The sequence below is a fragment of the Poeciliopsis prolifica genome, unplaced genomic scaffold, assembly GCF_027474105.1.
Source record: "Poeciliopsis prolifica strain line A6 unplaced genomic scaffold, Auburn_PproV2 SCAFFOLD023, whole genome shotgun sequence".
NCBI lineage: Eukaryota > Metazoa > Chordata > Actinopteri > Cyprinodontiformes > Poeciliidae > Poeciliopsis > Poeciliopsis prolifica.
In genome coordinates this window covers 670893-685994 of record NW_026562398.1, presented here as the reverse complement: position 1 = coordinate 685994, position 15102 = coordinate 670893, and the positions used below count along the sequence as shown (strand labels likewise).

Here is a 15102-nt window from a genome sequence, read left to right as displayed (position 1 = left end):
TAATGGCTTTGCTTATCTTCAGATTGATGTATTTCCCCTTTCTGCTTTGGAAACTAGCTCAAAGTCTGACTTGCAAGACAGCAGCTTTCTTCTGTATCTCTGGCTATATGTTTGGGTTTGTTTGTCCTTTTAAAAGGCAAAGCTATATCTTAGATTCAAGTCTTTTGCAACATTTTAAATAATTTTTTTCTCCCAGAACATTTTTGTATTTAGCTCTGTCCATCTCTAACTGTAGTCCCCTTCAGATTGCTGACAGAACGTCATTTCAAAGCACAATATTGATGCCAGTGTGTTTCATGTGTGTTCAGAGTGTTACTTTTCTTGCCAATGCACCTTCTTCCTCGTACCGTGTCCCACATAGAGATTGAATTGTGCCACACTGAAAATTGGACTTCTTACACCTGCTTTCCTTTTGCTGCTCTTCTGGACAGGTCAAGTTTGTGATGTGCATAACTACTGGTGGTTATAGTGGCTCAAGAAAAGTCAACAAAATGCAAAAACCACACTAGGTCATGCTTAAATTGAAATGATGCAAATATAATACAACTTTGAGAGAGAAGTGGGGAAAAGGGGTATCATTATGAACACAGATTAATATTTCTGGCACATTTGGAATTCCATAGTATTAGGATGACTTCCATAGACCTTTTGCAAGGCAACCGGAAGCTGTATCTGAAAGGGCTGCAGCACTTCCTGTTTTGGTGTTTCCTGTTTTGTTTTCCTTGCAATTCAACTTAATACAAAAAGAAAGTCAAGTATGCTGCCAAAGTGTGTTTTAATTGAATATTTTTTGCAAAAGTCTAGGCAATTAACTTTTTACATAGCATTACAACAATTAACATACAGTAATAATTTAGTCTGCAACACAAAATTGGCCTTGATAATTTACCAAAACACAACAGTTGTGCCAGATTTGATTGACAGTTCCTATTAAAATGAGAGGCACCGGGGAATCCCAGATGTGGTCGCACTTTACTCTAGTCATCTACAATGATCCGCAGCTGAGCAATGGTCTGGGTCTCCTCTGTCTCTTCCTTGCTGAACTGACCAGGACGCCTAAATGGTGGAATGATGAGTTTGGCTCCAACGTCATGAAGGAGGTTTTGAATGAGGAAGTCTTTATCTGCCAGGACTTCATCTCCCAGCTCAAGCAGAGGAAGGATTCCACTGACCTTCGTTATTTCTTTGTCGGAGATGCAGCCTGCGTACAACGCTGAAACAAATGTCACATCCCACAGGGAGCAACTCCAGTCAGCCCTTTCAGAGTGGTGTGGTTCTTGTAGGCAAAGAACATTTCAGACTGTAAGGTGAGGGATGATGGCGTTTCCAGAGCAACTTCTGTGCAGTCCAAGATGACACGGACATTTGGAGAGAACTTCAGAAATTTCTGAGGCATACTGGCTTTTACCTTCTCACGACGAATCCACAGGTTGATGGAAGAGAACACAATGAAGAGGTAGTTGGCCCAGGTGATGGCTGACTTGAAACATGTCAGCAATGAGCTGCTCCTTCATGCCCACTGCTACCCAGGCAGGGCTGGCTTCAGCACATGCTTCCTCTCCAAGTTTCTGTCCTCAGTCACCAGGCGTGATGCAGAGGTGCAATGGACTCCCAGAGATCCGGAACACACATTCAGGTGGAAATTTGGTGTAGAACCGGAGCTGGTCATCAGAGGCACAGTAGCGGCTAAAAAGTGTGGCAGACAAATCCACTTTTTGAAGTCTGGCCTCCAACTCCTTAATATAATCCAGAGCTTCATCAAGTGCACCTGTAAACCACAAAATAAAATAGCAAAACATACGGTTAGCAATAAGTTTTAATTATATATTTGAAACATTACTTCTGTGAAGATCAATACATGTTGAGAGTCGGAGTATGTATACATACAGCCATTGACTTAATCTCTCCACAAAATACATAACCACATAATTTCATTATTATCTGATAATAATAATAATAATAATAATAATAATAATAATATAGCAACAGTTATATTTTACTGAAATTATCTTACATGGAAAATATGTACATTTACCTGCGGGTGGATGTGCCTTGTCGTCATGATCCGCAGTAGCATCTTCAGCCTGGCTAGCTTTCTGAGAGGACAAACTGCCGTTTCTTAGCCCTCTCGAAAGCAGACTCTCTCATTGCCGGTGCAGTGGAGTTATTCCAGGCAAACAGGGAAGGAACAGCTCCACTTCTAAGGCGGCTGGTGGTGGATCCGCTAACAAAATCCTCCGGTGTGAAGTGGCGGCTACATACGAAAGTGCTCCCCGTCTTTATGCAAAAGTCCGGACCTTCATCTCTTCGGATCGCCTCCGTTGCTCCGGGACCGTCGGATAAGGCTGTTTTCTTGCCCCACATGAACAAACAGGGCCTGAAAAAAAAACTGCGCCGAGACTGAGCCATTTTCCTAGCCTTTTAATATAGCTAACGCTATAGCCACTGTAAGTTGTCCAACCCCACATCCGCTTGCAATTTACCCTTCAAAATACTTGTTAAAGATTCGATTTAATATCGATGACAATAAATGCTCCTTCTGTGAACAAGATATCGAAACGATCGACCATATCTTCTATGATTGCAACCATACCAGAACTTTTTGGTCTTGTTTATAAAAGTGGCTCAGTCCAAAACTCAAATTTCTTGATTCTATCTCTAAGGATATGATAATTTTTGGAGTTCTGTTACCAAACAAAACTATGGAACTATGTTGTAATTTAATTTTTTGTTTGGCAAAATTTTTAATACATAAACAAAGAGTGCTGAAATCGTCCCCAATCTTTAATATTTTTCTTTCTGAATTCCAGTTATATTTGAAATCCTTGAAATATATTGATTCATATGAAACCCTAACTGAAATCTTGATGGAATTGCCCACTGATGTACATTAATACTAATACCTAAATCCCCTTGCCACTATTTTGATAGTTTTTTTTTTTTTTTACTTTTACTAATTGTAATTCTATTTTTTATTGTCAATATTACCTTGTATTCCAATTTAAATATGCCTCTTATTCATATATCTTATACAGAATTGTACTAATGTGATTGCTTTACTTATTTATGATTATTTTGTTTCTAAACTGTGTTCATGTAATGTCAGGGTGGTGTGACGTCTATGTGTATAGCCCCTGACAGTATTGTTGTGTATATGTATTGTTGTGTGATATAATTTCAATAAAAACTTATTACAAAACAAACAAACAAACAAACAAAAAAAAAAACACATCCGCTTTCAAACCCAGAAGTGTGAAAAAGGTTTATTGTGACTTTTGGTTTGGCTTTTGCGATCCATTTACCCTGGGCCACCATACCTTGTCATAACATATTCCCCTCCTTTGACTGTGTGCTCATTTGATTTAATAACATATTAAAAAAACATCAGCATTGTTTGACTGCATGACAGTCAGTGGCCTGAAAAGACATCCTCTGAGACAGAAAAGTCTGTTTTAAAATATTTTAAGAGACAAATTTACACTTTAGAAACATGCCAGACTCCAAATCATTTCTCCTGTCACCGTCTACTAGGGTTAGCCAGTGTGTGGCTTTAGATGACTAACTGCTCTGCTTGTCTCATATTGCATGCAGCCTGTCTGTACTTGAAACTCTTCGCACAGTCCCCAGATAACCCCTCGTCGACAGCACTATGTTGATATTGCTTACTCGGTAGGCATAGCCTGATTGCACTCTTTAATCCAAATGTACAGGAGGGAGCAGGATTGACAGATTTTTTTTTTTTTTTTTTTTTTTCCTGGGAGGTCTCTGCTCTACAAAGAGAGCTCTCCTCTGCATCCAATGGATCTGGCCCTACAAGGCCAGAGCGAGCAGGGTCTGGAGACATCGTCCTTGGCAAAGAGTGCATACTCCCCGACAAACATGGATGAGAACAGTCTGTGCTCACCAGACGGAAGGGGGCAACGCTTCCCCCTCCCTCCCTCCTGCCCCCCCTGGAGGGCATTACGAAACGTAACCAGGAGAGCTATTTTAAATTCTCTAAAGGATTACGCTGTCACGGATGACAAGAAATGAGTTGCAGGCGCCATTCATTTAAGAATATATAGACGGGAACCTTGTCCGGCTGTCTGTCCTTCACTTCTGTCAGTTAATTAGTTGCTTTTCAGTCAGTGTGGGATCATCAGGAGCTGCTTGGTCAGAGCGAGGTTAAAAATAGCACAAAGCGTCAGAAAGGTTAAAAAAAATCAACTTAAATTAGAGCAAACATGTTTATTTTTCGTTACATGCTCTCGCGTCAGTTCGTCGTCATATAAAAAAGCGCATATGCAAAGATATGCTTAATTAATTATTCCTGTCGTTTGGAACTCGGTGGGGAAACTTGGTTAAAAAACGGAAATTGAAACGGCAAAATAAGAGCTGAGAGTAGATCAAAAATAAAGTTTCGTACATACAGTACTTTTCAGCAGGCATCCAGTCAACTGGTGGTGATGTTTAAAACTACTTCCTGGTCAGCTGTGTCTCCAGTAGGGGATGTAGCTCAGTGGTAGAGCGCATGCTTTGCATGTATGAGGCCCCGGGTTCAATCCCCGGCATCTCCACTCTTTTTCGACATTTTTTTTTTTTTTTGTTGAACGTCTTTGATTCGCAACATTCATCAAGAAGAAATCGACGATCATGTTTTTAATTAATAAATCTTTTCAGAGTAGTGTCAGTAGTAAAAAAAAATAAATAAATAATAGTAATAATAATAAAAAAATAACATGACCTGGTGGAACTAAGACAAAACTAATAAATCTTCCAGTTCATATTAATGAAGCAAATTAGTTTTACTTTAGAAATGTATTGTTTTGCAAAAATGAAATGGATGTTGTTTCAACTAAATTGTGCCAGTACAATTGTTTTTATTAAGGGATGTTTCTCTCCAATAGATTTTAACTGCAAAAAATTAAAAATTATAAAGTTTATAAAGTTTACTTGAAACTGTTCATTCAAGGCATTTTTAAAAACATAAACAGATCCAATTTGAATACTAAAATAAAAGAACTTTTTGATGCATGTCTACTTCTGTACAGCTGTACTGAAGGTCTGAGGTAATAGGTGCTTTTGAACACAGACACATGTAAGAGTTGGATAATCCATTTTCAGAGGACCGAGGTTTGTCGCACCTGAAACTGACTCCTTCATTTCATTAAATAGATTCAAATTCAACCCTGGTTTAAGACGGCACAGATAAATTTACATCGCATTTGCAAAGATTAAACCTATCTATTGTCCTAAGGCCAATCATTTCCATCAAAGCATTAAGTTTGTAGTAGTTCCTCCTCCTGAACAAGCCTGAAAGACTTACTTTTACTGACTAAAAAGAAACTCAAAAACAAGAATAAAATAAATAAATAAATGGTTACAGTGTTAATGGCAGCTGCAGCTCTATTTGTTTCAAGAAAGGCTAAAAGAACATTCCCTATTGATCATCTAATGGTTAAACACAAATTGTAGTAAACCGCAGGTCGACCTCTGAAGAATATGCTGATGGTTTCTCGAAGGCTGCGTTTTGAAAGTTGTTGATCTAAATTTGAAAATGTTTTGTGGTGAGGCCCATTTGTCAGATAAAAAAGCACCTCTTTTAAAAAAAAACAACTTTTGAATTATCAACATTCATGTCTTAAGGACAGGTTTTCAATTAGTCCAATGTAATATTCTCAGTAGCTGTAAGTGTATAACAAAACCAAAAGCTGTCTCTAATTGTGGTATGAGGAAAAAATGATGGCACTTTAATTAGAAAAAAATCAGGTAGAACTTGTTTGGAAGTTTCCTAGAAAAAGGCTCTACCTCTTGAAAGAATGCAGAACCTCAGATTTGTAAAGACCTAGACAGCTTCTGAAATAATATATAGACGGGAACCTTCTATAGAACAAGTGCTTAGGAAGATAATAGTCTCCAACACTTTCTAGACCAATGAAATGGGAGGAAAATGGAACCCCTAATTTAGATAGTTGTATCCTTCCCTTTTAATAAGAAAACTTTGTTAATTGAACTAGTTTTGCTCATTTTTGAGCAAGGAAGAATAAACATTGCTTACAATAAAATTTTGTCTGAGCATTTATTTTTTGAGCTTTTAACATGAGCAATGTTAAAAGAGGTGCAGTTTCCTGAAACAAAACAACAAAAATAAAAAAAATATTTTTTTGATGAAATAATTTGAAATGAAACTATTTTTATAACACTATCTTTTTGTTTCATAATATTTATGTTTAGTCACATATTGCTGACTTCTCATACTTTTTGTAGCTCTGGAGGAGATTTCTTTTTTCAAAATGTGGAATAATGTGATTAGAAATAACTAATAGTTTGAGAACAAATGTGAATTATTCTTTGTCGCCACCTTGTGGCAAATTGGAGTATTTTCAAGAGCTGGTTCACATCTCTAACAGCAGGGGGCGCCAATTTAGTATGTAGGTCATCTGAAATTTGAATTTGCTGAAAAAATATGAAGAAATAACCTACGATCGACAACAACAGCAATAATAATAATAATAATAATAATAATAATAATAATAATAATAATATAATAATAATAATATCAAAGCCCCAATGTGGCAAAAAAATAAAAAATCTTTAAGCTTTACAGATTTGTTTGTACAGAACAATTGAAAAAGCCTGCTGCATGCAGGCAATAAAGGAAGGAAACATAAACACTGAAGCATTATGACAATATTAAGCAAAGAGGAATAAACTGCATAGCTCATAACATTCTTGAAAAAGAAAATTTCATTTGTAGAAATAAAAAATCACATGAAAATTTCACAGGAAAAAATATCCTAGGTTTTTAAATAATGCGATAAAGGACATGTCTACCTGTTGTTCAGAAAGTACTGAAACATAAAACATAAGATCACATCAGGATAAATTCCAAGTACAAGGTTCTCAGTCTGACCGTCTTTTTGCTTTCTAATAATTTTTAGGTCAAGGGGAATAAATCTTGAGCATGCTCTAACAAACCCCAATCCCATCATTTTCTCTCTGGGGTTTGAGCTAACATCTAATTTCACCACCTTGCATGAAAATAGACAATGTTTCCACCTGTGTGTGAGATGTAAATGTTTGCTTGTGACAAGTGTTTGTTCTTGACAAGTGTTTGTCAAGAACAAACACTTGTTTGACTCACATGCAACAATACAACTCTGGACAAATCTAATAACGACTGACATTATTATCATTTGCCGATGGATGTGTAAAACCTCACTTGGTCTGTAAATTGACGGGCTCTGCAAACAAACGGCATGAGCACAAAGAAATGAAAAGGTGAATATAACTCTGCCCCATTATTAAGCCGTTGAAGTGTGAATAAAATTTATAATAGAAGTGAATAAATATATATAATTACACAGGTCAATAGTGACCTAGTGAATAGTGCTTACACAATGAAAATATGTCAAAATAGACCATGCCGAGTAGAAATATTAGATGAGACTTTAAGCGATCATGTCGTAAATTTCTCATCACGTCATGCTCAGACATACAGAGCGTGCCTTGCTCAAAGACCTGACACACAATGTGACCAAACTACAGATCACGTGTAGGAGTTGGTGTCCAAACGAACTGCAGTGGATTCCTGCGGGACAATCTTATCTTCCTCCTCGTAGACCCGTGAACTTCAGGCCAACACTCACACATGCGCCCCGGTTTGCGTGCACAAGCAAACAAAGATGCAGCCATGAAACTGAATGAAGCAGTCAGAATACATCTGGGATAATCAGACAGGTCGTTCATCACAGATTCATCCAATGGCTTTCAGAATAAATCTGATGGACTTCAAGACGGGTACTACAGACTCAATCAAAGAAGAGCTGATTCCTCTGTCTCCGCTGAAAAAACTCCATTGACTCAATGTAAATGTAATCAAGTGGTCATTACCTGTCTCCTGAATTGACTGAGTGGTTACAATGCACCTGATTGGCCTAAGGGTTTGGAAATGTAAAAGTGCACTTGATGCATGCATACAATGACAATAGATGTTTAGGTGTCACTTCTTTTCAAATACATGATGGAAGTCGGCGCCGTTAGGCTCTGAAAAGCAGATAGAACGGAAAAGGTCGAGCTGGAATGATGAAAAACGAGGGCAGATTTCATTGTGAAGGAAAATCCTTGGGATTTTAGTTGGGATTTTCTGTTTCACCTAAAGTTTGATGTAGCATTTGCATGTGGGAGCGACGCCGTTTTTGTTGTTGTGCTTGAGTTTGAGCTATTAATTAAAAACAGCAAATTCAGCATCTTGCAAAAGTATTCACGCCAACTGTTTGTCACCTTGTAACCAAAAACCTCAGTGTATTTCATGCTGAGTAACACTGAGGTGAAGAAATAGGAAATGATGCATTTAAAATTCTTTAGAAGCAAAATAAGAAAGTTTGAACCAGGTTAGAAAACAAGTCCACCTGCAAGACATTTGGGATGGGCCCTTGCTAAGCTTACAAATGAACATTTATGTCACTTTTTATTTCTTTTTGCAAAACAACTGAAGTTCAGTCAAATTAGACTGACAGCGACTGCAGAACAGAAAATTGCTACCAATTCCCATATGAATGTAGACCTGTACTTTTTCTGGGTCATTTAATTGTCCAGAACAAGAATCCCACACCATAATGCTGCCACCACTATATTTCACAGTATGCTTAGGGAGATGTTCACTGTTAGTTTTAAGGCCAAGATTCTGAATCTGTCTAAATCAACTTTTACGCGACCTGCGCAGAAAAGTAAGGAACTAATTTGTCAGCAGAACATTTTGCAGCTTTGCCAATTATTGCGACTTATTATATCATGAGACCGACTTTCTCATTCTTGAAAACTGCATTCCTTTCTGCTGCGGTGATTTCAGAGGATTTCAGAGGAGAAATGAGCAGCTTCTGTGTCTGGTTTATGCCTGGAGCCACAGATGAGTGGAACATCTGTTCCCTGCAAGAAAACCAATTCATGTCGCGGGGTCACTCTGGCACACTGCAACACAAATTGTCTGCAGTCTTCCCAAATTGCCCCTTCCCCACCCCCCACCCACCCCGCTCCACGAATTGAATCGTCGCCACCCTTTAATGACCTGTTTCCACTCGCACGGTGATGAATACGGGAACCGAGAAACAAGCGACGTGACACAACTCGCATCAGTCTCGCTTCAAGCTCAAAGAATCATCAACCTGAAGGAAGATCGCCTTCACGTGTCTCTCGGCTCTCCGCCTTTTTTTTTTTTTTTTTTTTCCTGCAGCCCCGCCCCCGCCGGCCCCCGCAGTCTGCGTGGCGTCAGGATGAACGAGCGCCGTAACGACGCGTGAACTTTTGGGCATGCGGCGACAAAAGCGCCTTCTGGACAGGTGCGCTGACCCGCCCCGTCACCCGGCATCCGACTCCCTTTGCGATGCTCAGCAGCTCCAGTTGAAGGCTGAGGCATTGCTGTTCAGTGTCTGGCACCCGATGCGCATTTTCAAACGCTTTTGCGCACCAGCAACCTCAACGCAAGCGCAATGTGCAGTAATTTCAAGGTGAAACATAAGTGCAAAACAACCGAAAGGGGAAAAAGACGTTCAATTGTGGCCCAATCAAAACTTTTCTTTTTTTTCTAACAGACCGTGCAGACTGAATTTAGGCTACTGCTCATTTCCTGCCGGCATTTCACACCACCCCAAGGCAGGCGCTTAAATAGCCCCCGACTTTCCATCATCGTTTGGTTCCTGTCTGCTCGCTTAATTTATTTTTTTTGACCTCGGTTCCCGCAGCGAGGAAGCAGGAGAACAGTGTCGCTCCTATTCACACTGACTGATCTCCTGCTGAGAGGAGAGGAGGACAGATCAGGATGAACTGGGCTTTTTTGTGCTGAAGAGGACAGGTCGTTTGTCTCTCCTCTTTATGAACAAAACGCCTCCTTCTCATCTATGTGTGCGTATAGAGTGATAAAGGCTCGATTGTTTCTACGGGACCACAGGAAACATATATGCGGTTTCCAGCCTGATATTAAAAAATAAACAAAACAAAACAAAAAACATTTCTGGCAATGTGAGAAATAAATGCAACACCTGATTTCTGATCAAACGCAATTAAACAGTTAACTGAACAGATGTCAACTCTTGGTTTAGTGGTGTCTTTATTTCTTTTTTCACTCCGTCCTGGTCCCTTAACTTGCTCAGGACCCGCAGAGACTCTTTAAGGGACCATCGACAAATTATTGTCTAAATAACAGTTTGCGCTGATGTGAAGTGGCTCATCTGGAGTGGATGCTGAATTTAGTTTTAGAAGTAGGACTCTTCCTTCGTTTGTTTAAGTCATTTATTGTTGCTCTCACTGATCATTGCGAGCCAACTAAAAATGAATCCGTGGTGTTTAACATAGGCTTCACATCATGTGACCACAGTGACTGGTGCCACTGTATAAAATGATTTGTACTTTGCATGAATGTTTTTATGGAAACCTATATTTTCAAATGACTGCTAACTTGTTTTTCTTGACTGTACTTTTTGCATCTCATTTTATATTATTTTAAGTATTATTTCAAAAATACAGAAGTTGGGATTTAGACTTTAATTTTCTGAAAGATTCAAATGTGTATATATATATTTTAAAATCAATAACTTTAATTTTGATATTAATAATAATTTTTTTTTTTTTAGAAAAACAGTGCAGGATGAATTTATGAACGTGATTTGACTAGTAATTTGTTGACAGTCCCTACGAGAAGCCACGCTGCAGCAGGTCTCACTGTGCCATGAAGTAAAAGGAACATTTAAGCTCATAGCTTTAACTACTGAATACCCAATATTCCAATCTTGTCACTTATTTTATTACTTTTTTTTTTAACCTAATTATAAAATTTATATTTCAGTAAAAGCTTACGGTGTAGAGCCGTGGTGACATGCGCAGTCGCCGAGCGCAGATTTTGGCACATTTGGGCACCTGAGGGGGCCGGTGGCGCCCCGGCGTGAAGGGGTGTGTCTGGGCGGGGACGTGCCCGCCCACCCCGCTGCTTTCTCCCCCTTTATATGAGGAGGCAAACTTTCAGAGAGAGGTAGACGCAGATACATCGCAGGCTATCGTTCCGTTTCAACTCCGTCAGTCTGGAAATAGGCATCAAGCCAGGAGCACGGGGACACGGTCGGCGTCTGGTTGTAGAGATCGTCTCATTTGAGGACAAAAACCCGGGCTCAAAATGCCTCGATCTTTTCTTGTCAAGAAGTATTTCTCCAACAAGAAGCCTTATTACAGAGAGACCCAGCTGGAAAGTCAAACAGGTAAGTTTTCCAAGGAAATGTTCCAGCAAATCAGGGTTAAAACGCTACATTTAAGTACCTGCAGTCAGGAAAGAGTTGTGAATGCAGCCTGCAGGTGAAAAGACCGATTTATTCACCTGGAAAATGTGTTGATGAGAAAGGTTGATGCTCTACAGAGTGCAACCTGAGAGCGAGAATGATAACAAGATTAGATCATCTGTTTAACCCCACCTGACTTAACTTGCTCTTTGTTTTCAGCTTTTGTCCCAGAAAGCTTTCCACTGGCCGAACTTCCAACACGAAACAACGTGTCTGCACTCACTTGCCATCCCAGCAGCCCCTTCTTCACCACCTCCAACGCTCTGTCTGCTCCCCTCTCCCCAGTCACCCCGGTGTCCCTGCCTCCCTCTCCGCTGGGCCCTCTGAACCTCACCGGCTCTTCCTCCAGCAGCAGCGGAGAGGAAGAAGAGGACGGCGGCCGTACCTCGGATCCCCCCAGCCCGGAGACCATCCAGAACATCTTCCACTGTCTGCACTGCAGCAAGAGCTATGGCAGCCTCTCTGCACTCTCGCATCATCAGCTGTCCAGCCACAAGCTCCCTCCAAGCGGTCCATTACTGCAGACTGCTTCCATTCCCTCCGAGGTGTCCCCACGTCCAGCTTTCCACTGCAAACATTGCTCCAAGGAGTACACCAGCCTGGGAGCTCTGAAGATGCACATCCGCTCACACACTCTGCCCTGCGTGTGCCCGACCTGCGGCAAAGCCTTCTCCAGGCCCTGGCTGCTCAGAGGACACATCCGCACGCACACAGGTAAAGATTTCAAGTCGCCCCATTGATTCACACTTTGTTGAATTTGTTGTTTTGACTTTGTTGATGCAATTGGCTGCACCTTGTGCTCATTGATATTTATTGACCCGATGAGCAAATGTAATTGCTCAGCAGGACACAATCTAATCTGAGCCCACCAGTTGGTCTGCATGCGAAACAACAGCATTAACTCAGCCGGGGTGTTCTTTTCCGCGGAGGATCATTTAAAAACAATGACTTTAATGAGTGCAAAGCGTTGCTCTGGTGCTGATGGTGTTCTCTGTTCCTCTGTTCCCCGTGAAGGTGAGCGCCCCTTTGCTTGCCAGCACTGCAACCGGGCCTTCGCCGACCGCTCCAACCTGCGTGCCCACCTGCAGACCCACTCAGACGTGAAGAAGTACCAGTGTGGCTCCTGCTCGCGGACCTTCAGCCGGATGTCCCTGCTGCACAAACACAGCTCCTCTGGTTGTTGTCCCTCATCATAGACCGCCTTGAAAAAGACACAGCCGGAGCTCCCCTTTGGGTTGTGCTGGGAGCCAGCGCCCACATTCGTGTTCAATTCCTGTTTTTATAAAAGTGCCTTAACTTCACGATTGTCAAATTTGAAATCACTGTTGTTTGCTGCGTGTTTTTGGAACTGTGGCAGCTGAAGGCGTAGTCAATCCCCAGGAAACCTCGCTGGTGCCGGCCGGTCCGGGACCGCGGCCATGTTGCAGCTGCTTGGGGTGTGTTTGTGCGTATGCGAGGATGTCATTCCTCACCATGCTATACATGCATGATGTGTGGGTGTTGAGACAGCTGTCTGTGCATGGTGCACCGTGGAGGCAGGGCGCTGAGAGACGCGCTAGCTGCAACCTCAACGACAGGTGACACACGCAGACAACATTTGCCCTTTCCTCGCTGCACAACCACACTAGGATATAAAAGCTCACTTTAGCCTGACCAAAAAACTGTTATTAAAACTGTTTGGAATGTGCGTCTTTTTTCTTTCTTTTTCCTTTTTCTTATTTTTTTTTAAAACATTTGGTTGAAGATAAATTTCAATGGATGTACTTTACAAAGTTGGGGTATTTTTATTCCTATGTTTTTTGTAAAAAAAATAAAATAAAAGGATTTCTAATAAACTCAGCTGGTTTTCTGTGTTCCTTTTTTTCATGTACTAGTGTTTCAGATGACTTTGTATTGACACAAGAGTTCATTAGGACATGCATGACAGTTTGTGAATGGGATGATAGAGCTGCGCACAGTTGTATGGGTTGGTGTGTGCCACAGGGAGCAGGGAGAGGTTTATATGATGTTGAGTGATGGGTAGAACACCTGCACACACCTGCCCGTCGGTCGGGGAAACACTGGGGACGCACACCGTGAGCACGGTTGGTGGTCAGACTGCGCAGAAAGACGCTGACCTGGGGTAGGGGGGCGGGCTGAGCAAATAAGCAACGATGAAATACCTGTTCACCTATCTCTTGTCAAAGCATCTAAAAGAAAGCAGGAAATTAGACAGGGCAGTTCAGATCAGCTGATAATGGGTTCGTCTGAAGCTAAGTGTCCGGGGGTGCAGCATGTGGCAGCAATCTAAACACACATATATACTCTGACGCCAGCATGTCTTGGTGAGGTAACAGAATTTACTCCTGATTGGTCTTGGAGCAGGAAGGTGCATGCGTGCACCGGTGTGTCTGAGGACGCCGTCAAACACTGAGATCAGATTGCATGACTTGGCTTGCTCAATGTAAACAGCACGCTAAACGCTGTGAGCATGCAAACACACAACCCCTGAATACAGAAGCTTACTTTGATCAGGGGGGATTTTTCATTTGTCCGCTACCTTTTTTTTTTTCTTCTTTCTCTGAGCTCATGTGAATGTGAGAGTCATCTTAACAGCTGCACACCTACGCAGTCACAGTGAATCAAAGAGGGCCTGAGTCCCGCTCGAAGGGCCGAGCGTGACACGTGTGGTGGGCAAACAGTTTGGAGAAAAATGCACAGTAAAAAGACGTGTGTAATGTAAACACACAAGGAGAAATTGCAATTTCTCCTTGTGATATCTCCATTCTGCCTCCACAAACCGTACACTTGATTCCCTGTGTACTTTCGAAATTAAACTGACATCTTGCTAAGGGGACATTTTTTTGGTCTGTGGTGTGTAGGAGGCAGTTTGACTCTTTAGCTGGGAGGCGATGAGATCACTGGAGCTGTCATCTTTCCTTTTAAATGATGCTTGGTATCATATTGGACCCCTCAAAGTATTTTGATGTTCACAGCCTCACGCGCGTGTCCCCTGACTAATTTGGCATTCCTGAACCATTAGCGACAGACATATAATACCACCGCCTTGAAGAGCGATGGCTTCTCTTTCTGCTGTCTTTTCACTTAGATTTTCCCTAAGAAGAAAAATGTGGCTCCATCTGCCTAAATTTACCTGCAAAATGCTCTAAGTTTCTAGGAGCTGGTCTTTGCAAAAGGCCTTTTCAATCTCAATGAGAGTTTCCTGGCTAAAAAAAAAAAGATAATGAAATGGAAAATAATTTTTTTTGACAATAACGATGGTACAAACTTTACACAGGCTTGTCTCAGGCGAGCAACAGCCTTAACTTCAGCCCATCGATGCATTAAAGTGCCAAATGTCTCATTATTTTTGCTTAATTCTGTTTTAATCCAGAAAAAGATAATTGTTAAGAGAATATTTGACTTGTGTTTGTCATTTTTTGTGGCTTAGCTGCTCTTCATATTTTATTAAACAACTCATAGGACAGGTTAGGTTAACTGCATCATAGCTTGTCCTAGAGCCATAAGGAGTTGCCTTTGGGGATGTGATTTGTGTTTTCTCTGATCTCGAACTCAGAGTGTATTATTTTGAGATCTAAGAAACAAAACATCTTACGGTTTTGAGTCAAAATATGCATCACTTTGTAGAGCAGGACTCAAATGGTAAAATAAAACTTTAGTGTATTTATTGTGCTATTCATGATGTAATGTTATTTGTTACTTCATTTAATTTGTGTCCAATTTATCCTCTAACCTTTTCACCATCAGCATGACTGAGATGCTTTGGTAGAGTCCATCCATCCATCCATCCATCCATCCA

General features: G+C 41.0%; 1 protein-coding gene and 1 non-coding gene across 3 annotated transcripts; both read left to right on the top strand.

The window, feature by feature from the left end:
- Nucleotides 1–4484: 4484 nt before the first annotated feature.
- On the top strand, nt 4485–4556 carry trnaa-ugc (transfer RNA alanine (anticodon UGC)). The gene has a single exon. It is a non-coding gene; the product is annotated as a tRNA-Ala (tRNA).
- Nucleotides 4557–11025: 6469 nt separating this feature from the next.
- On the top strand, nt 11026–13120 carry snai1b (snail family zinc finger 1b). Of its 2 annotated transcripts, none has more exons than XM_055046304.1 (3): nt 11026–11225; nt 11589–12017; nt 12318–13120. In XM_055046304.1, the coding sequence occupies exons 1-3, from the start codon at nt 11144–11146 to the stop codon at nt 12497–12499; spliced, it is 693 nt and encodes a 230-aa protein (XP_054902279.1). In that variant the 5' UTR covers nt 11026–11143; the 3' UTR covers nt 12500–13120. The 2 variants fall into 2 exon arrangements, with proteins under 2 accessions (XP_054902279.1, XP_054902278.1); XM_055046303.1 differs by having other exon boundaries at nt 11463–12017.
- Nucleotides 13121–15102: the final 1982 nt, after the last annotated feature.

Excerpts from the sequence above, each read along its gene's own strand:
- snai1b (XM_055046303.1), top strand. The coding sequence starts at position 11,144 with ATGCCTCGATCTTTTCTTGTCAAGAAGTATTTCTCCAACAAGAAGCCT. Across the intron at positions 11,226-11,462 it reads CCAGCTGGAAAGTCAAACAG|CTTTTGTCCCAGAAAGCTTT; the intron begins GTAAGTTTTCCA and ends CTTTGTTTTCAG. Across the intron at positions 12,018-12,317 it reads ACACATCCGCACGCACACAG|GTGAGCGCCCCTTTGCTTGC; the intron begins GTAAAGATTTCA and ends TTCCCCGTGAAG.